The sequence below is a fragment of the Mytilus trossulus genome, chromosome 14 (genome assembly GCF_036588685.1).
Source record: "Mytilus trossulus isolate FHL-02 chromosome 14, PNRI_Mtr1.1.1.hap1, whole genome shotgun sequence".
Lineage (NCBI taxonomy): Eukaryota > Metazoa > Mollusca > Bivalvia > Mytilida > Mytilidae > Mytilus > Mytilus trossulus.
The window spans coordinates 32,538,823-32,561,679 of record NC_086386.1 but is presented as its reverse complement, the minus strand read 5'-3'; the positions used below and the strand labels follow the sequence as shown (position 1 = coordinate 32,561,679).

The 22,857-nt window shown below is 30.1% G+C and overlaps 1 protein-coding gene across 5 annotated transcripts in view; it reads right to left on the bottom strand.

The window, feature by feature from the left end:
• Positions 1 to 3,555: 3,555 nt before the first annotated feature.
• LOC134697283 (putative methyltransferase NSUN7) overlaps positions 3,556 to 22,857 on the bottom strand; it is a 41,716-nt gene continuing 22,414 nt past the window's right edge. For 4 of the 5 annotated variants that reach the window (XM_063559458.1, XM_063559457.1, XM_063559459.1 and 1 more), the window contains 8 exons: positions 20,231 to 20,289; positions 17,083 to 17,366; positions 15,251 to 15,434; positions 14,524 to 14,734; positions 13,056 to 13,199; positions 12,249 to 12,350; positions 11,662 to 11,912; positions 7,177 to 9,025 (listed from right to left, as the gene is read on the bottom strand). In XM_063559458.1, the coding sequence (XP_063415528.1) occupies positions 8,561 to 9,025; positions 11,662 to 11,912; positions 12,249 to 12,350; positions 13,056 to 13,199; positions 14,524 to 14,734; positions 15,251 to 15,434; positions 17,083 to 17,366; positions 20,231 to 20,289 (1,700 nt within the window). In that variant the 3' untranslated portion in view covers positions 7,177 to 8,560. Of the gene's footprint in view, positions 5,312 to 6,817; positions 6,839 to 7,176; positions 9,026 to 11,661; positions 11,913 to 12,248; positions 12,351 to 13,055; positions 13,200 to 14,523; positions 14,735 to 15,250; positions 15,435 to 17,082; positions 17,367 to 20,230; positions 20,290 to 22,857 lie in introns of those variants that run through there. The other variant, XM_063559461.1, reaches the window with a different exon arrangement.

Here is a 22,857-nt window from a genome sequence, read left to right as displayed (position 1 = left end):
AAAACACAACATAGAAAACTAAAGACTGAGCTACACAAAACACAACATAGAAAACTAAGGACTGAGCCACACAAAACACAACATAGAAAACTAAATAAAGACTGAGCCACACAAAACACAACATAGAAAACTAAAGACTGAGCTACAAAAATTCATCCAAGAATTGGGGTGAGTCCAGAAGGGTAAGCATATCCAAGAAAATTGCACAATTATTCCAATTCTGCTAATTTTCAAATATTGATCTTATATGATTACCGGTAAGATTAAGCAAACAAATGTTCTATGATTAATTTACCATTCAAACCATTACAGTCTTTATTTATGTCTTTGGTTATATTGTAATGTTTATTTTTCCTCAGGGAATTTGTTGTTGTCAGCAGAACTCTTGTAACTTTCTGTTAAATTGATACAAAGCTTTCTTAACTTATGGGAATGTAGAGGTTGAGGTGCTGTTAAGGCACTAATATAGTACATGTATTAGTTTCAACATATTTATTTATAGTGGATTAAGAAACAAGTTATTGCAACTTATATTAAACTCTCTCTATTCTGCGGGTGCAAGTGCTCCCTTGAAGTGGCATTAGCCTGCATTTTTTTTCAAAATCTACAAGGGTGTCTTTTTTGTGCAAACGATATGGCTCTCTCTTATCACAGGTCATCAATTTATGGTCCCCTTCCAACAGACTATCATGGTATCTTAAGACCATTCTTGCAGATGTTGTCAAGGGAGAGCCGATATTTCAGTCACTATTTTTTCTCCCTGGAACAAGAACCAAACCAGGAACCTTTGTGTTAGTAGTTTGATGCGCTTACCACTGCACCACAGCTCTCCTATAAAGACTATATGTAGACCTTTGGATGGAAGGATGTGCTTATTGTGTGTTGTTGTCCTGGTGTATTCCCTTCGTAAATCCTTGTTGTCCAGGTTGAAACAGTTGTTTGCATATGTTCTCAATACTCGATAGTATCCACATATAAACATATATTGTGATTTTATTTATCAAGCAACTCTGTGAAAGTCTGTGAAGTAGTTTAAAAAGTAGTCATGAATCATTTAGAGTTGTTTCCCTTTAATCATTAATTTTAGGAATTAGTTTTTTTAAACCTGAAATGTTTACAAATGGATAACATAAAGAAATGTACAAGGATCTGAAGTTGAATGGTGAAACTTCAGATCTGAAGTAATGTTTTTTCACAACATTATAAACAATGAATTATGTTTTATTAAAACATTCACCTAACTTCTTGTACACCTTGAGTATTGATAGTCATGGGGTAAATTATCACTGTTGAATGATCAATTATCAGCTAGGTTGTCTGCATACTAATATTATAAAGTATTAGCTGAAATTCACAATATGAAGCTTTTTGCCAAGCAAGCTCAGCAAAGGAGTTTAAAATGTTCATATTGTGGCAAGTTGTTTATATTATGCAGTATCAATATGCAGATCACCAGATAACTTATTAATCAGATTGTTTTTGCGAATTTTGCATTATTTTATTGTTCAGCTACACTTGAAACAATTATAGTTTTTTTGATTTGTGTCTTTCTTACAATAATGATTAATAATTGGTGTATGAGTTCCTTAAAAGGTCTACATGTCCTCTGATTGTTACCTTGTTACACGGATCAGTGATCAAGGTTTCATTTTCATTTCTAAGTCAATATCTTAGATACTATAAGCAATGGATCAATTATATATGATGAATGGAATGATTGTCAGGCGTATATATATATATATGTCTGACTGACAGCTTCCATCTAACCTGGATCTCTTGTCATGGTTCAATGTTATGTTCTGTTATTTTGTCAGTTTATCAGATACTACATGTAATATGTAAATTATATTTGGTGTATGGAATGATTGTAAGGTAGACATGTCTGTCCGGCAGTCCTTATGACTTTGACCTCACTTTAATGCATGATATATTGGTCAATGTCCAGTTTTGGGGTTTTGGTCTTTTTCTTAGGTACTGTATGCAATAAGGCAAGTCACTGTGTTTGGTGTGAGGAATGAACTTTTACTGTTCTAGAGTTATGCCCCTTTACGAATGGAAAAGTTGCAGAATTTTCATTTTATGTTCTCTCACTAGGTTTGCCTCAATTAAATTTGATAAAGCGTATCCACAATGCTTATAACCACAAAAATCAGATCAAGTACAAATTTTGGTAGCGTCACTTTTACAGTTCTCGAGTTATGTCCCTTTTTAATGTTAAATGCTAGCTGGGGCATCATCTGTGTTCCATGGACACATACCCCATTTATTTGTATGTGACTTCGTGATTAACTACTATATCACATACTGGCATTAATCACTTTTAGGTTATAAAATAAATTAACTTTATTTGGTAGATAACTAAAAAGGAGCCTTTTTTATGTTCATACAACTTTTTAACATTTCTATGTATTTCATTAAGCTTCAATGCTAGATCTTATGTCATCCAGAAGTGTAGGTCAATTAATATCATGATAATAACACTTGACAATACTGCCACCACACTTGGGTTCGAATTATAAATATAACTCTTCAAATATATATTATTCTTATGAAGTTATGAACACCAGAATGTAAATTTTGCCACATTTAGTTGTTTAGAAAAAGTAGAAAAATGTGTTTATATGTATATAATATGTTCAACATTTCATAAGTTTAGTTTGAACTGACAATGTTTGCATAAGGTCAATTCAAATATTTCTTGCTGTAATTGTAGTGTAATGAAATTGTGGAACAAGTGAGAGGTCTAGCTAGCTATAAAACCAGGCTTATTATGCCCTTATATTTTGACAGTTAGGGGTTATTTGCTTGTGAGAGAGCTGTCTACTTATTCTACTATCATGTCTGTGTCATTTTGGTCTCTTATACATGAACAATAGTTTTAAAACCAACTAATTTATTACTAAAAATTGGTATTTGGTAGAAGTCCATGAGAGGAATACAATTCTATATAAATAATATGGAGGGTAGTTGTGTAAAGTAGTTTTTTATACCGAAATTTGCATATAAAGCCTCAAAATCTGCAACACGGAAAACTAGGGCAAGGTGTTTGAGAAAACTGAGCACTGAAATTGACTGCTTCTGCTTTCAGGAAATAGATTATGTTGCGGTTCCTTCCGTGCAATACATTATATGCCACTGAGAGTTCTAAAAACAAGAAATGTTGATGCTTGAACTTATCTTGTTACTTTTTTGTTGCTTCAAAATTGCCACCCCATGTCAAACATAGCTGACACCCCGCATGTGGTGTTCTACACAGTGTTATAGACAGTTGTCTCATTGGCAATCATACCACATCTTCTTTTTTATACTCATCCACCACTTTCTACATTAAAAAATGCCTGCATCAATTATGGAATATGACAGTTACTTTTTAATTTGTATTTTTCCTTAAGAGACAATTGAATTTTGGATATATCTAAACTGCCCAACCACTAGTTCCAATGTACTTTTAAATACAAACTTATTGACACCAATGAAAAGGTGTGGTTCAGCAAAGGATCAACCAATTCACTGGTTTTCTGTAAGAATATATATGGGTCTGGATGAAAAACACACAATGTTATGTTTATAATTTTATTAACATTGAACTTCTATTAACAAATAAATATAGAGCACTGATTTTAAAATGGACGGATACAATTATTTATTGTACATGTTTGTAAAATGGATGGATATTTTCATACAAAATAATAATAATAAACTTAACAATTCATTCATCATAAAAAAAGCTTATAATTTTGATACCAGGCAAAATGGCTGTGAGGCCTAAAATATACCGCCTGCAGTCAAGGTTTTCTTAGTGCAAAACAGTCGCATCTTATACAAATAAATGAAAAAAATCCTCCTAATGGAGGGTTTTACTTTTAAAGCAGTTTGTCCAGAATTTAAAAAGAAAATGAAAATAATGCCCACTTATTTATCAACATTCTGTTTTTATTAGGTTCAAGTCTTTTTCAAAATCTTCATTGAAAAACACTTCAAATAATGATAACCTCTGAACTTAAGGGTGTATAGTTTTGTCACCCTCAAATGCATTGCCTGTTCTAAAGAAACTTGTCTCCAAAACACACTCTAGACAAAAAAAAATATACTTCCACATTCAAAAGACCTTTTGTATAATTACAAGACTTTTTCTTCAAATTAGTTTACTTTAAGAAAGTCAAATCATATATGATGAAGTCTTGTATAAAACATGTTAAAAGCAAAATGGTACATAATATACAGTTAACGAATGATTAAATGTAACATTGCTATGGAAGTATTGATATGACAAAATAAATGCATGAAATGTTGTGATGCACATAAGTAATCAGACACAATAAAGCACTATGTATGAATTTACAAAGCTGTAATACTATCACATATATAAATATCACAGTCCAACCTTTTGTTTAATACACAGAATATAAGAACAACATTAAAAATACATAAACTTAATTGTTATCAATATTGATAGCTAAATGATTTTATACAATTTTCTTTTGTACTTTGAAATCAGTTTTCTGTAATAACATACAACCAGTTGGTTGAAAAAAATTAAGAATATATAAATATAGAAACAATGTAATTGACTGTTCTTTAACATTTTACAATCATCCCAAAAAGCTTTTTCAAACCATCCTATCCAAATATTGAATAATTTGCCTACAAAATATTCCAACATGACAATCTGATAGTTCTTACGGGTAAAATGTACAACTCTTTTTTTATACCCTAGCACCCCTAATTGTTATTTTCACTCGTACCAGAATTTTATTCATTTCCAACCCTATTTTATCCATACTAAACTTTCATTTGGGATCCAACCCTTCATACATTTTTGGAATGGCCCATTTATTTGTAAATCATGAAAATCCTAAAGGTTTTGAGACACTTCATATTAAATCACAATTCCATCTCAAGGTCAACAGAATTGATGGTTTATTTTTTATCATATATTTTTTATTAGCTGATAAAAAGATCAACACCTACTGTTACACTTGTAAATAAAAATAATAAAAAAAATCATTAGAAGTTTTATCAAAAAAACGAATTCTGATTACATGGATAGCATCATTTTCTACAGACATGCAAAGTCAAAATAAATTCAATAAATTATTCAATAACAGAATAGCTTTTAGAGTCTTTCAGACTCAAGATAATGTATTTGTTTGCATGTGTATTATCTATGATGTGCAAGCCTTTCGAGTGCTACTTGATGACTTTTGACTGCCATCCAGACTGGGTGGAGGTCTATGCATTATACATGTACATTTCTTACAATGTACAAGATGATTGAGAATCTGCTCATGGCGTATCCTTCTTTTTGGATCTGTCAAAAATCAATTCTTCATTAAACAACCTCAACACAAGCAAACTGATTTTTTCCATTTAAATCATCTAACTACAAACAGATTTTGTAAATGTTCTTTTCATAGTGTGTTTAAACTTAACAAAGTTGACTCCTATACTTTGAACAAGAGATGATTAAACATATTTCTCTGCAAGAAGTAGTCATCTTTTCAAGGATTTCTATTAAAGTATTTTCAAAATATTCTCTCAATGAGCTAGCACTATTTTTTTTCCAATATGAAATTTAAATGCAACTCAATTTCATTTCAATTAAGACCCCCTCAAATATTTTCATCAATTTGAGAACCTATATTTTGTTATCCATAAGCATTAAATTCATCAATAATTATTGAAAAAAAGAACAAATCAATAAATATTTTAGTTTCAAGAAGCATGACTGAAACCAGTCTTATTGAAAATCATCAAATCCAAAATAAATGAAAGTTTTGTAATTAATATCCATTATTTTTCAAAACTAGGTTTGTTCAATTGAAATAATTTCACTGTTCAATGTACTTTAAAATTTAATATCTTTATAAAATTACACAATGAAGTCATTTTGTCAAATGTTCAAACCACAGTGACACAAATGTTATCTTATTTAAATCAGACTGTGAAATCCGTAAGTGGAAAAAAGATGTCATGCAGTCAGGTGAAAGGAATTAATGGCCGATATAAAATCGAAATATTTAGCAAAATGTCATGCATTGCATACCGTAAGAAAAAAATGTCCAGGTATAAGAAGTACATTTATTACTGAGCCGTAAGCACATTGATATGTTCGATTAAGCAAATATACATACTGCTTTTAATGCATGTCGTCACCTTTTTTCATACATGCGTCAGAAAAGCTAGAGAATGTTCCGATGTAAGAAGATTAATAATTGAAAAATATTTCTTGCAGTATTATCTGTGTAATTTAATGTGATAAATGTTATTAATGTTAAAATCTTGATTTACGAAGAACAGGTCCATTTCCATACATTAACAAAAACTTTTATGAAAAGACGGAATCAAAAAAGATATTAAGCACCTATATAATGTAAAATATTTTTGATAAATCAATCTGGGTAATATTTAAATTATAAATACAAGTTAAATAGATATAACCTTTATATATTTATAATATCCCTAAACGATTTTCTGCTTGGCATCACTACAAAAATAGAAGTCTTAGTACAAAAATATTATTTATAAATATATCTTTTATGTTAACCAGTGAAGACATTTTATAACGAGTGCACAAAGTTTTAAAGTATTGCAACTTATTTTTTACATTAAAACATCCAAGGCTTCTGGTTATTTGGTATTTTGATAAAATAAAATGTTAGGCTCATTACCTTTCTTTCTGAAAAACTTTTAATTCAGTGAAAATAAAATCAAACTTGTTTTTAACAATTGTGATTTTGTGGTTACATGCAAGAAATTGAGTGAAAACTTCGGTCAAAAAGTGAAAAGTCAGAAATTACATTCCAGTTTCTCTTACCTCTTTGTAGCTTTTCTCTTTCTTAAATGTAAAACAAATCTTAATCAACAACAGTCAATAATTAAAAATAATACAGATAAAAAAAAACAAATATAACAAGAAAACTAAATCAATTTTCTTTGAACAATACAAGTAAATATATCATCATAACCTACTTTAAAACAGATCTACATATGTATCAACCAATAGTGAAACATAATAATGACATTGTTATAAAGTTATCCACATAGTTGTAAGTTTAAGAATTTTGTTCATTATTCATTTTGTACCTACATCACCATTTATAACTGATTTCTCTTTCATTTTGACTATTGAAAACAAATTCTTAAAATAAAAGATATTTATTACTTGCGAATTTTCTCATCAATAAGTAAATCAAAATAAGCCAATATATGAACTTTATAACTGATGCTAATAATACAAATTATCATAAATATTTATTTTATTTGGAAATTATAATAAATAAAACAAAACTATTGTTATCTGTTTAAAATGAAGATAATGTTTTTTACTGACATGAAATGATGGTAGAACATATCTAGATCCACCTTATTGCTTTTTCCAATATTGAAAAGTAGATCAGATTAGGGGTATGTCAACAAATTAATATTCAACTTATATAAAACGGAAAGGCCAAGTAAAGTTTAATACCACACAAGTTTTTGTTGTCAAATATTAATTTGATAGATAAGAAAATATTGAACAATTATCTCCCATACAAACAGATCACAAAAGGTTGAAAGTGAAGATGAAATTTACACCATAAAATAACACCAAAACATGGACATTAGATTATGTTTAACATGAAATGAATAAAGTGTAAATTACCATTAACAAAAGGTTGAAAGATTGCAATAGAATCCCATGCAAAAGGTCAAGTGGCAATGAATGAAAACATAAATATTGCTGAACTTTCATAAAAAGTTAATTAAATATGTGTACATAGATATGTAAGCTATTCAAGAAAGTAATTAAAAGGACAGAAGTTGAATGAAAATGTCCTGTAACATTAAGAAGAAGAATTATTTCAAGATTGAAAGGAAATGTTTTGTATTCTTCTTCTGAATATTTTAGCAATCTTGCTATTGATCCAGTTAAGGTTAACCAGGGATAAATTATATTGATGGTAAACATCCCAATCATACGTAAATCAAACATTATAAGGTAACGAAATTGTTGCTTGAACTTTCTTTTTAACAGGAGCCATGGCACAAGCATAAGTGCTTATTGAAATATTTTCTTGAATAGCTTACTGGCCTTCAAATGTTCAATTGCAGTAGTATATCATTATACAACACAAACATGGCACATTTATACAAATAAACAAAGCTTCATTCACACTCACATAAATATACTGTATACCAACTTATTTTCAGGGATACTTTCTTGTGTACTTAGCCCTTTCTAGTTGATTGTGCAGCAACCTATTTTTCAAAATTTTCTTGATGTTGTATAGTGAACATCCATTTAACTTATTCACAACAACTCATAGATCATTATTTTTCCACTCACAAAGGTTGCCTATATTGCTTTCTAAAATGAGTTGGTTTACAGTATTTTCAATATTATACATTCATTTTACATGCTATACTTCATAACATAACCAATGAAACATTGTTAGCACCACAAAATCTAAAAATAGAACCATGTGATCATGAACCATGTGACCATACAAGGACTAGGTGAAATTAAATTAAATATTGCTTCATATTAATAAATGAGTGAAACATTACAATGAACACTTCATCTAAATGGTGCCGGGTGCTTGATAACTTTTATATGTTCTGAAACATGCCTGGTTTGATCTTTGAGTTTTTTATCGGTGAACACTTTAGTTTGAGACTGATATAGACGAGATCCTACGGACGTTCCAGAAACGGTAGATTTTGTGCTAGCTGAATGGCGTCGCCATTTCATGGCAGCATTTATATAACTAGCCACAGGACTCACACCCTGTGGTTTTACATAAGCTTTAGGGTGCGGCGTAGAAGAAGCATGGTGCACAGGAAGCTTTCTTGCCCCTTTTTTACCCCGTTTAGGAAGCAGTTTAGATTCAGCCTCAGGATCATGGCCATTAGGGATATGATCCACTTCACCATTTGTCATTTCAGAATTAACAAGTTTTTCTTTAGATTTCTTGGTTGGAAGTAGACCTCTAGCTTGAGCTCTTGCTAAAACATCTCTCGCTGCCTCTTTAGCATCTTCAGGCTGTAAATAGACAATTATAAATAATATTTAAACTTAATCATCAAAATTTATAACAATTTTTAAAACCTGTTGCAAATTTATTTCTAAATTTATATTGAAATGTTTTTCCAAAATAGAGGTTCCTAATTCAAAAACTTCAATTCTACAGCACTGACGTTTTAGCATTAATTTTCATTTGACATGCAAAAACAAGATGATAAATCCACAATCTGTTTGCAAAGCCTCCAGAACAACTCTTGTTGGACTTTTAAAAAATTAATAGGTTATTTTAACATGGGAAATATGCTGTTGGTAGTTTCAGTTCATTGTACAGTAATGTGCAGGGAAAGCACACCATTACTCATTTGTCAAACGTCATAAAAAACATGACGTCACACAATGACATATGAATGCCAATTTTGATAATAACAGAGAGTACTTTTGACCATTTTATATTCTTTATATTATAAAAGACTGATTCACCATGTTATTGACCTTTGTAAAATCAGATTCAAAATTTAATTTTCATGTAGTCAAAAAGTGAATGTTTACGAATGTAACCAATAGTTCAACCTAAGTAAACTGAAATATTTCACCTGATAATTTTTATATTAGCGTACTCTTTTATAGTATAACAAATATAAATATAAATGTTAATCATATAGATATTAAACAAACAAATGCCAGTTTTATTAAAATATATTTAATAAAAATTATTATCAGATTATTGCTGTATGTTTGTTATATATATATATGTATTTTAGGGGGTGTCAATTAAAATATCAAATCAACCATAAGAATAAATATTTAACGTACATGTGAAGTCTTTGGACATTGTTTTGTTTATTTTTTCTTTTGACTTAAAATTTATACATTGTATTGTTCACTTGCCATCTTCTTAAACTTCAATCAAGTTCATAAAGTCAAACGTTAAAATGATATGAATGTCAAATTTTACACAAAAAAATAATTACTTCTGGTAGTAGGACAGTGTCCAGTCAGCTCATATGACATTACGTAATGGATAGTTAAACTGAATTTCTACCAAGTTGTATTACATGAAGGTGCAGTAACTCACTACACAAAGATACATGCTCCAATTCTGTTGTGTTATTTGTTAAAGTATCAGATGTGTGATTCTCTATATTAACACAATACCATTAAATTGCAGACATTTGAGTTGTATGATATCCCTAGATTACTGTTGATCAACGAGATTGAAGTTCTAGCTTGAGACAGTACAGCAAAACAAGAAAAGCAATTGAGTTTAGATGGTTTTTGAAAATCTTATTTTTACTATTTTACCTATGACGACTTAGTTGATTTCATTGACAACGGCTTTTTGCACCTTTAGTTTCTAGGGATAATTTTTCATTTCACTTTACTGTGCTGATTAAGGAAATTATGAGTCAGTAAGATAAAAGGAAAATTTCATAAAATAGCGATAACAAATGTTTACAGAGTAACATGACATTGCTGCACTTATGTTGTATAATATAATTCAGCATTATACAAGTATTGATCAAACTATATCTTTAATTAATTATGACTTTCGTTAGCAATTAAACCCTTAGCCTCAATATGATAATGTTTTAAAAACACTGATTTTAAACTGGCTAAGTGTGAGAAAGCCAGTAGTTTTTACTCTCATTATTTACATTTACAAAAGTTTTTTGTTTTAAAACAGTTTAATTCTAAGAGGAAAATTGATTTATTTAATTTCTCTGCACTTAAAATATAAAGTAGCCATTTGTTTAGATACATTTAACTGCCATTTATTTATTTCATAATTTTTTAAATGACATTACCTTGCATTTTAAGTGTTTGAATTTTTTTTTAAATAAAAAGCAATGTAATACTTATTGATTTATAAATGGGAAACTTCCCTTACATGCCATTATACTCTTCTATGTGAATATAACATTCTGAAAGCAGGAATATTTTTGAAAAGTTTCCTGTTGTTTTTATTCAACAAAATATTGCTACTTTTATCGTCTTGGTATAAATTCTCAGATCAACGCATCAAGACAGGAAGTCTGATTTACAACAATGAACAAGACTTCTATAAAATAACTAAAAATGTTTGTATGCTGATAATCAGTTGCTTTTAAACATGGTGAACAACTCTTTCATAGAAGTCTATTTCCTCATCACCATGGAGACTGTCAACAGAACAATTTCAATTCATTAAAAAAATCTCTTGAATAAAGGTTAAAGAAAATGACAGTCAATCATCAACAGAATTTTCTACAACACACTGATTTCATCTTAATAATCGGACAAAAATGGCAGTGCTTACACACTAGAAATTTACCTTGAGTGCAGACAACCCTGTGTAGTTGGAAAATTTTAAAGAACTAAAGCTTTTTTTGTGTTAGTTTTTTTTCCAATTCTAATGAGCACAATTCTATTGGATGCTAGGCCTTTCAAATTTTCCAATTGCAAAGGGTGTTTCAATTGCTCTTTTATCAAAGTACATTTTTGAGGTTTAAACATATCATTATTGATATTCTCTAAAATTAAGCATGTTTCTTTAACAAACAGTTGAAATGATATTTCAAATTTAAAGATAACAAACAGCAAATTTTGTTCAATGACCACCAGGGGGATAATATTCAGGAAATCTTGAGATATAACTGAACTGATATAAACCATACCTCTCTAGTAACTACGGCAACAAAACAGCCACTTGATTTTTCTGTTGGATGGAATTTGATGTATTTACCAATGATCCCTATTTTCTTTTCTATCTCCTCTCCAGAGAAAGGTAACACAGGGGGGACAACTCTCCAAGGGAATTTCCTCTGTTGTACCATATTTGTATATTCCACTGACTTGACCACAACATTTTCATTTTCTGTCTCATGTATAGATCTGGTCATGTATACCACTGCTTGCACCTTCGAAACTAAAGAGTGAATGGGAATTATATATTGTATTGTTGTTGAAAAAACAGCATAATTTTTAACTGTTAAAACTTAAAACTTCATACCATCTAACATGCAATTTGAAACAACAGCTTTATTAAATTGACTGTACCAAGATACCACTTTGGTTCTATTACCTCCTAGGCTATGCCACTAACCCCCCTCTCCCCAAAGAAAAATTAAATTTTACTGATTTGAAGATTGCATTCTTATCATTTTACCATTTGTAATAGCTATTCACCTTAAACAACATAGGACTACACACATACTCAGTTTTCAAACCATATATAGCAAAGAACTTTGTAACCTGTACTTACATTTCATTGCATGTTTCATTATATTCATGTGTGCACTACTAAGTTCTGTTATTCTGGACATGTTAACATCTCCTGTTGCCATGTCTTTTAATATTTTCATGTCTGCAACAAATATTATGAATTATTGTTAATTACTAATTTGGAATTTGCATGTATGAACAAAAGCAAAGTGCATATATTTTAACTTCATATAAATGAAGAATGCATGTATTTTACAGTTAATGCATTAACACTCAACGACATGAAACTTCTATCAACAGCTGACTCAAAGATCTATTGATTTTTTATTTATAAAGTTCAAAAACACGGAAACTATTTCAAGGTTCAATAATGTACCAAATCGTATACAAATGTTTTCCATTAATTTTCAAACATTTGATAAAACATTGTAAAATGTTTGTTGGGGGTATCTTTTAAAGCAACAAATGTTGTCAAGCTAGTCAAGCCAGTTGGCACATGTCATAGTGAATCTGTCTTTAAATGCACTTTATTCAATGAATACAAAAAAATAATAACAACAAAAATTAATGCACCTACGTAGCTGTTAAATAAAGATCCTATGTAGACTATTGTTCCTGCAATGTCATAAGTTTTCTTGAGGATAAATACTTTTGAGGCCAAAAGATGCCAAATTCTTATCAGGCCTACAGACGCTTTTGTAAGTCGATACAACAGTAACAAATAAAGCAACTTTTTTAAAATCTCACAAGAATCTTTCTTTTGCTATAAAATAAAGTGATAAGCGATGCCTAACCTACTGTTACAATCAGCAAGTCCTCTCGTTCTTTGTATATCAAAAGAACTCACCTTCTCCTTCATTGACAATGAAATCTACAGGGTTAGTGACAGCTGACCTGCTACAGTCTGCTGTTACTAGTATAACTCTCACATTCTTGTACTTGGAATCATCATGATCTATATCTAGAAAGGAATCTGTCGGCACCTTGATTCCTGTGGTAAAAGAAATAATAGATCAGTAAACATTTTTTACATTGATACTGAAAAGACCAAAAAAAAACAGAGTACATTAACAATCACCCCTACTCTAAAATAGAGTCTATCCTTATTTTTTGAAGATTCAACCTAAATCATTGAAAAACTCAAATACTATTCTATCTGTTCACATTTTAGCACATGGAAAAAAAAAAGTGAATTCTTGAATCATTTAGTTCTTATAACTTGTGCACATTCATTGATCTAATAGTTTGAGGAAAAAAAGAAGCCTAAAACGCATTATTGGCCATTTACATTTGAAAAAAAGAAACTTGGATCTTGCAAGTCTGCTCTATTAAAATGATATATTTTTCTGATATACTAATTAACATAATTTATAAAAAGGGTGTTCAAATAAAACTTGACTTCAATGTTATCTGACGGAAGAAAAATATTGACAGTGACAAAGCCATTTCAGAGTTTTACTGTTAAAGTTTATTGTTTAATTTTCTTTATTTCCTTTTAAACCTATAAATACTTGTCAGTAATTGTTCAATATTTACAAAGTAATTGACAACACTTCTGAAATTTACAAGTGTGCCACAAAGCTGGACATTAGCCTAATAAATATGGTTTAAGAACCAAAGTGAAGTATTTTCATGTACCATGATAACATTTAACCTTAAAATATGTAAAAATGTTTATTTTATAAATATTAAACTCTTGAATATTATTTATATTCCTACTAGACATTTTTATCTTGGATGAGACCGGCAGTATTTCATTCTGAAAACTTACGTAACTATTCTTTTACTAGGAAGTTAATTTGAATTTATTATCTATTATATATAATCATTGATAAAATTTATACCATCATTTAGCACTTAAAAAGCTTGAATAGACTTTAAAACCTTGATTAGATGAGCAAGTTATATAAGTTTGACCTTGGAATTTGTCCAAGAACAAATATCAGTTTCGTTTAAAAATTTACATAAAGCTCTTGAACTTTGGTTTGGATTTGTTCTTATATGAAATTTGAATCTAATCTTGATATAATACCTTCATCCTAAGTACATCATATATGGAATTAAACTGGATCACTTTCCAAGATAATTGTAATAATAAAGTTTATAAGTAAAGTCTATTAGTTTGATAAACTGTGGCCCTTTTATTAGTCTGAATATTTATTTATTTCATTGCTCAATTCTGTGTTGTGAACATAAGCAAATTCATTTTGTGAAAAAGATTTGGATAAAAAAAGACCATGGATCTTTTCATTGAATTGAGAATGGAAATGGAGAAATGTGTCAAAGTGACACCAAGAAGCTTGAATGCTTTTTACCTTTAATTCCACATTTCTCAAATTGAGCTTGTATTGCTTTTGATTCAGACGTAGATTTTGCACCAAACGCCCATGCATGATTATTGCTGTTGTTGATGAGACTGGCTATATGTGCTGTGGTCAGACCAGCCCCTACGTTGACATGTATGATATCACTGTCATCTCCAAGTAAATGTTTGATAGAATGTGGGGCTATACAACTTGATTTATCCTACAAAATACAAAAATATACACTATCCTACAAATTACACAAATACCGGTATACACAAAGTTAATCTATATATTGCAATTAACTAGATCTATATTTACACACAAATCCTTTGAGGAGAAAATCCACATAGAATCAAGCAATTGAATTAGAAAACAAATAATATGCAGACTTGGCATCAAGTGAGTGCTAAATGCTAGTTATGTTGGTTCTATACATGATATTTGAATATAATTGAAAGGAGATTTAGATTGTTAAAGGCAGTACAGTTGCCTATAACTGCTTACAGACACTTTATCTAAACTTTGGTGGATAGTTGTCTCAACTGGGAGGTCCACTTTCACCAATACATTGTGATGGGCCGAAAATGTGATCAACAATAAAAATTGACATCACATTTTTTTTTTCATTTTGATAAACAATGAAATTGCTCATAAGTCCTTCAGATACCAATTATAAAACAGTGAAATACAAGATCTTAGAAATATAGATGAGCTTCATACAAGAAATACATAATACCTGTATAACGATTTTGCCTCCTAGATAAAGATCATGATCTACAAGATCTTCTCTATACTCTCCAGGAAACATTAATACGTCACTACATAACGGGTCCACAGCAAACTGTTTGTCTTCTAACTTCTCTTCACTGTTAACTAGTGTGAAACCTTCCTCTTTAAACTGGTCTATTACATCTGATATGCTGCAAATAAAAATATATTCATAATAAAGCTTAACCAGACAGTCACTATCAAAACTGTGTAATTTTAACATTATTTTTGAAGCAGGATTTGGGCTTCAAACATCAAGGTCCTTGATTTTATAATACAGTACCGGTACTTAATTTTATTTTCATAAGTTTTAATAAAGATTTTCATTGATCCTAGTTGCACTTCTAGAAGTAAGGCTTTAAACTATCAAATTGCATATCTAACAAAACAATTTGAAGAGAGCCAATAGAATAATGTATAGTACTATCTATTGGCTACAGTACATTAAACTAATGGTAGAAGTACAAGAATTACTACAAGCAGCTTATATCTATACATGTTACATCATACAAAAACTTTTTCCCTGGACAAAAATGTCAACAAAGTAGATCTGCTAATACTTTTTTTTCAGGAAATAAACAATAAACACTTTGTACTATTTAATCTTCTGCACTGAGTCTTTTATAGAAATGATGACATTACAAACAATATGCATTTCAGCATGAAGCAATTTTGTATCAATTAATTGCCTATAAAATCAATTCCTCATCTTATCTTTTCAATTTTGACCCTATCTTTGCTATAACATCCAAGAATCAAATGAGCCTTAGAATGGCAAAGTTCGTCACAGGAGATTCCTATACTCATAGATATAACAGATAACCAGGTAGTTTATGGCACTTCTGTTTCAAAACATGTAAAATACAAGATGGTCTCTTGATATTCAACTCTTAATTAAATCTTAAAGATGTAAACTACGTGGAAACTGATCGATAAGGTCGTGACTTATAGCCATTTTATGATCGAGTGTGAATTACCAATGTTTGAAGAAAGTGGGATAACAGGAAAAGGTTGGCAATAAACTCAGAGAAACTCAACATTACCTCACCAATTAAATCACACAAATGGTATTAGTTATCGGCTATTTCAAAGACAATAGTTAAATATCAATATCAATTATACTGTAAAAATCAATTGTGTGTGACGTGGTACTGGTAGAAACGTGATCTTAGATTAGCAAACTAAATATAAACTGTGGCTACGGCAATGTTTGATCTTCAGACAAATAGTGCAAAAACATTATTAATAATTCTGCTTTAATTCATTCTGCAAACATTGCAAACTGTCATGTTTTTTTACAATAAAGTTAAATACAGTCTTAGAAACAAGAAACTGCAGGATGTTATGGTGTAATAACTATGTTTGATCCTTTTTTATATTCCAGTAATGACTGAGGCAGATGGCTTCCTTCTCTTCCTATATGTCTCCATAGCACTATTGGAAATTTGTTCCAATTGTTACTAAAAACATTGATGTAAATGTGACTAATTGATTGATGGCTGCTTAACATGGCATCAGTGCAAAAAAAGGTTATATTATGAAGATAATCATTGCCATAAAAAAATCATCATTTACAGTGTAGATGGGACTGCTGAGTATTATTTATGTATTATCCTAGTTTTCAAAGAGTTCAACATTTCTTTTCAGGGAAAAGATTTGGTGACTGAAGAGGTTCCAAGGTCATAAAAACCTTCAAAATGCGTCATTAAAGGAATAGTAAGTCTCTAAAAAAACAACTTAATATTTAGATATTATAAATAATTCTTATTTTTCAAAGTATCGAATTTGCGCTACACCTACCTTGTTTTTATTTGGTTGACCCATGTATACACTGGCTGCTTTGATCCTATTGCTTCTTTACTTCTTACAGTTTCTGGTAACAAGTATTCTATTGATGGGGCCGAGGCTTTGATTCTGTGTCGTGCAAGAGCAGCATTTAATTTGGTTTTACAATCAGAAATAGCATCTTCAACATCGGTTGCAGCAGAATTGAGAATTTCGTTTGTGAATGGAGTTCTGCGTTGAAATTTTCTAGTTTGGTAATCACATAATATAACCATTACTAAACCAAGATCTTCCATATGCTGTAAAATATAATTATCTATTTTTAGCTAAATCTTCAATCTTCAAGTTATGATAAAATTCTGTCTAAACTACAATGCTCTCTGTTGTCTTGGGTAATTATAAAAATAATTATTTTCCAGTTAAATTCAACAGAACATGTGGTCAGGGGCAGATCCAGCCATTTTAAAAAGGGGGGGTTCCCAACCCAGGACAAAGGGGGGGTTCCAACTATATGTCCCCATTCAAATGCATTGATCGGCCAAAAAAAGGGGGTTCCAACACCCTGACCCCCCCCCCCCCCCCCTGGATCCGCCAATGGTGGTCATATTGAACAACTGTATGTGTATCAATGTACCATTTAAAGTAAGTTTCCACAATACTTTGGAATGAGATTCTCTTATCAAAATGACAAAAGAAAGAAAAATAAGATTTCAAATAGCAATCTGCCTTTGGGAAATGAATCAGTGCTTATTCTATCTAAGCAGAGCAGGAGGGAGTCTGTTGTAAGTCTAGATATAAACTATGTTGCTAAGCTGACAAATTTTATTGAGTTGCAAGAAAATATCTTTTGGAAATAAATGTAGAATGTGTCCAGGGGATACACAGATGATGCCCCTGCTTGCATATAATGTTTAAAATGAGCATAAATATCAAGAATGGTACATGTTGTGTTTCACAAATTCAAACTTGATCATATTTTGGTGGTAATAAGCATTATAACAATTGGTAGGGCAAATTAAAGTTAGAGAACAGAAACCATATTTAGGATGTACATATGGATATAAAAGGGTAACACTTAATGTTGCATGAATTAACCCATTTGTGATGGCAGGGTGCATACAAATACTGAAGAATTCAAAGATTGGACAGAGATTGAAAGTACAATCAAATGATACAGTCATCAGATATTTATTTACCTATGATAAAGGGACAGATTTTCTATCCTGTACAAGTATGTACCTGGCCAACACTTATACCTACTTTAAGTGACATCTCCAGCAATATAAAAACTATTTAATGTGATGCTTATTGTATTAAAGACTCATTTTTACATTGTTGATGCATAATTAATCGGGTATAGATGAGATTATAGAAATCATTACAATCGTAAAAAGTCAATCTGGGAGGGCTATAAAGCGAATAAACTGTTATAATAATTTCCCTTTAATTGAAAATCTATAAAATAACATTTGTTCTCATTTATTATGGATGACTTTTCAGTCCCATACTGGCTTCCTTCAATTATGGCAGCGAAAAATGAAATTTTATGCAAATGTCATTCTGACATGAATTTAAAGTCATTTTGAGATTTGATTTTCTCATTTCTAAATTTAAGTCTTGACAAATGCTCGTCTTGTTTTTCCTTTTTTTACCTTGTTCCCACCAGGTGTCCTCATGTTGTTATAATAATAAACATTAATACATCCGCACGGTTGGATTCTTTATACAATCATATCAAAATAGCATTTCTATTTACGAAAACCAAAAATAGTTCTATGTTAAAGTATTTTTTCATCAGTCTGTCCTTATAAGGAGAACCAAATATAAAGAATTTCCACCAAAAACACATTATCACTATCTTAAAGTAGATATTTAATAAAAATGTCATTCCAGTGTATCTGAGCTGCAATGTTAAGTAGACAGTAAATATCATTATACTTATTCTATACAAATAATGTCAAAGAATTTAAATCTACTTCACAGCTAAAGCTACCAAAAGTATGTAGTTTCACAAAATTAAATTTTTCTACCAAAATATACAATGGAAAAGAATCATGGACTTTGTTTTCTGAACAACTGAATTCTAACTTGTTGTCAAGGAGGAAAAATTCAAGTGAAAAAACGTCACAAAATTGACACATCTGAAAAACTTTTAATTAAATATATACAAAGTTGCCATTTTCCACTTTCTATATAATTTTCCAAAGAAGCCTGACATCTGGGTTACTATAATTGGTAATTTTTCACTTTTTATTGACTCAAGACTGAGAAAAGAAAACATATTAGTGCTACACAGAATTGACTTTTGGCTTGCTTGTTTGTCAAGTTTTAACTGTTGAAGACATAAGTAAATTTTGCACTTTGATGTGAAATTTTTCTGTTGATCAGAGATTTAAAGGATTAAAGAAAGTATATTAGATTTAGATCTTTTCTGAGATTCCCTTTCTGAGGCTTTAAATCTTATTAATTCAAATATTCATTGATTTTGATTATCTCTTTGAAAATTTCTTGTTTTATGTTTTTCTTTGCAAAACAACTATCAAAGTCATTTGTTTTTAGCTTTATTTAAATTTCACAAGGAGTCTGTTTACATTTGATTTCATATTTCATAAAAGGGTCAAAGTTTCACATCTAATATGTAAACTTACTAGCATCAAAATATCAGTGAATTCCATGCTTTGTAACATCATAGTGACTTCAAAAGTGTTATTTCTGCAAGTCACTAACAAAACCATATATCCTATTTATTTGTAAATTATAAAAAAAAGGCAACCAACAATTTTGTAAAGATTGAAGGAAAAAATAATGTCTCTTTTCATACTACTTTCTAAGGAACTTATTTGGAAATTCACTTTGATAGTCCCACAACTTTCATGTGATAAATATTTATGTGATCTGAAATTCACAATGAACATTTTTTTTAAAAGCACTGCTCAAGTTCATTTATGACATAAAATTGAAAATGGAAATGTCAACAGATACCAAAGAGCAGACAACAGCCAAAGGCCACCAATGGGTCTTCAATGAGTTGGGCCTCAGTCTTTTTTGTCCATAAAGTTTAGATCCATTTTGTGAGAGAAACATTGACATTGTCTGTGAGGGAACACAAAGAATCATATATACTATATCTATATCAACTTGTTCTAAATATAAGTATAGTTACCTCAGGATATGTTACAAAGAATGCACAGTCATCTAACACATCTTCAAACAAGACTTGAACTAAAAATAAGAAAATATCTATATCATATATTTGTATATCAGTAACTGTACAAATTTTGAGGTAGTATATTAACTTAAAACATAAGATAGGTTCATAGCTAGGATCAAATCTTATTTTCCCTTTCAATAGTTTCATTTCAACTAAATTTTTAAATGCTCTAAACATATAACTCTAAAATCAAGTTTTTTCCCAACTGATTAATACAGACCATTTTACATTTGACTGTAGTTCAGAGGACTTCAGACAACTTTCAATTTTTCAATCCTGACCTCTAAACTGATAAAAATAACTTTGCCCATTCTTCTGACAATTCAAACCAGAAAAATAGTGTGGATTTCGATTTTTTTTTTATATAATTAACATTATATATTTCCAAAACCTATATTTATCTTCAGGAATGCAGTTATAAAGGTAACTGTTATCAATATTTTATGCGTATTTATGGCAGGTGAAGGCTAACATTCTTCTTTTCAACTTTATTGGTGATAAATATTTGTTGTATGACAAGCATAATCGGTCCGCATACAGTAGTCTTATTCTTCGCTCTTCTGTCCGCATGTTTACACATGAAATCAATAACAAACAAACAATCCAGGACCCTGATGAATAGCATCCTGTCAAATAGTATAGGTCAGTAAAATCAAGTTTGAAACTGTAATCAAATTGTATGACAACTTTTTCAATAGTGTTGGCATTTCTCATGAAATTGAGTAGCTCCTTACAAAAGATATTTAAAATGAAAATTTAAACAATGTGTTATTAAAGTTGGATAAAAATCCAAAGTAAATATTGACCATCTATAATGAACTTGTTTCAAAATTAATATCTAAATACTTTAATAATAATAATACTTCTTAAAAGTCCAATTAAATTTAAATGAATATAATACAGACCCAATATTAGAATAAGTAGGTAAATGTGAGTAGGTACAATATTTTATTAACAGCTATCTATAAACGTAAATGATTTTTACATTAATATTTCATAAGTGCTAATAAAACATCAGGTCTCTTCAGATTTTAATGTTAACTTTACTATGCCAATGTACTTTTAAAAGTAGTAATTTAACAGTGCAAAATGCTTAAAAATGATTACACACACCAAAGATATAGAAAGTTGTCATTCATTTTGTTCAACAAATGCATTAAAAGTATTTAAAGCTAACATTTATAAAACCATTTTGTCAAAGTTTAATTGATAAAAACAATAATGATGATGTTAATGTTAAATGAATTTGTCAAAATTCAATGATTCAATAATATGGCTCCTTCATAATGGGCCTTAGTAACGACAAGTAGATTTAGATTCATAGCAAATCAAAATCAATGATATTTTCAAACACACCTTTATACCAGCTATCACTGTATGCAGATACAATAGCTTCCTATTGCAATTTTAAGATAACATCTGTTTACTTGATTGTGCTATTCAAAACCTCTATTTCTTCAGTTTAGCCATGATTAATTTAAAAAGATTATATTTATTTAAAATAACAGCAGTCATGGCAGTTGGAAAATGATGGATTTTAAATAAGATTTTACTACTCTGTTATTGGGCTTATATATATATATGGGACTTGTAACAATGGCAACAAAAACCCAAAAAATAGAAATAATAGTTACAGAGGCGGATTTAGGGGGGGCAGGGGGCCCAGGCCCCCCTTTTTGGGAAAAAATTTGGTTGCTTATATAGGGAATCACTGAAGCCTGACTGGAGCGGGCCCCCTCTTAGGTCAGTCAGTGGGTCCCCACTTATGAAAGTTCCTGGATCCACCACTGAGTTATGTTAGTTATTGAAAAGATATTGGAAATCTGTGACGTTGGTGTGAATAGTCCTATGGATTTCTTTGGTTATTACATAAAATGACTCTTAAAAACAAAATACTTAGCAAGTTTATGTCTGCACTAGAGATTTTTCAATAATTTGCAATTCTAACAGCAGACCTACAATACCAGTAGCTTGTAATAGGTGTGAATAAATTCAATTTAATTCTGTCACATTGTGCTATTAGAATTTAAAGATTTAAATATTTAAGATTTGATAGCATTATATTGGAAAGGCAAAGAACAAGTGCCTACTAGTAAGCATATTTTTTAACATAAAAAGGGTAAACTTATAAGTCTGAAAAATATGATGTATATGTATGTTCATCAAAAAATCTATGGCCTGTGATCCTCATGGCATAATTCTAATAATTTTAATGTCAGAACAAATCACTAACATCAGAAGATTGATAACCCTATGATGCATGTACAACGACATGTATACATCTGATCTTCACCTGCAGATTGTTATTGTTTTGTAACAACAACTTTAAATCAGTTTTATAGAGTAGGTTTATCATTCCTCCGATCGCTTGCATAAACTTTATTAAAATCATACTATGATGATTACGGAATTTAAATTTTAGATGAAAACAAATAAAAGAGATTAAACTGGGATTTTAATTCACAGATTAAATTCACCATAGACGCCTGAGTAATGAAAAGTTATAGAAATACAATTGCCTTTGTATGTGTGTTGTCCCAATCAACGGTGCATTCATTTGACTTAAACAAATCAGAATA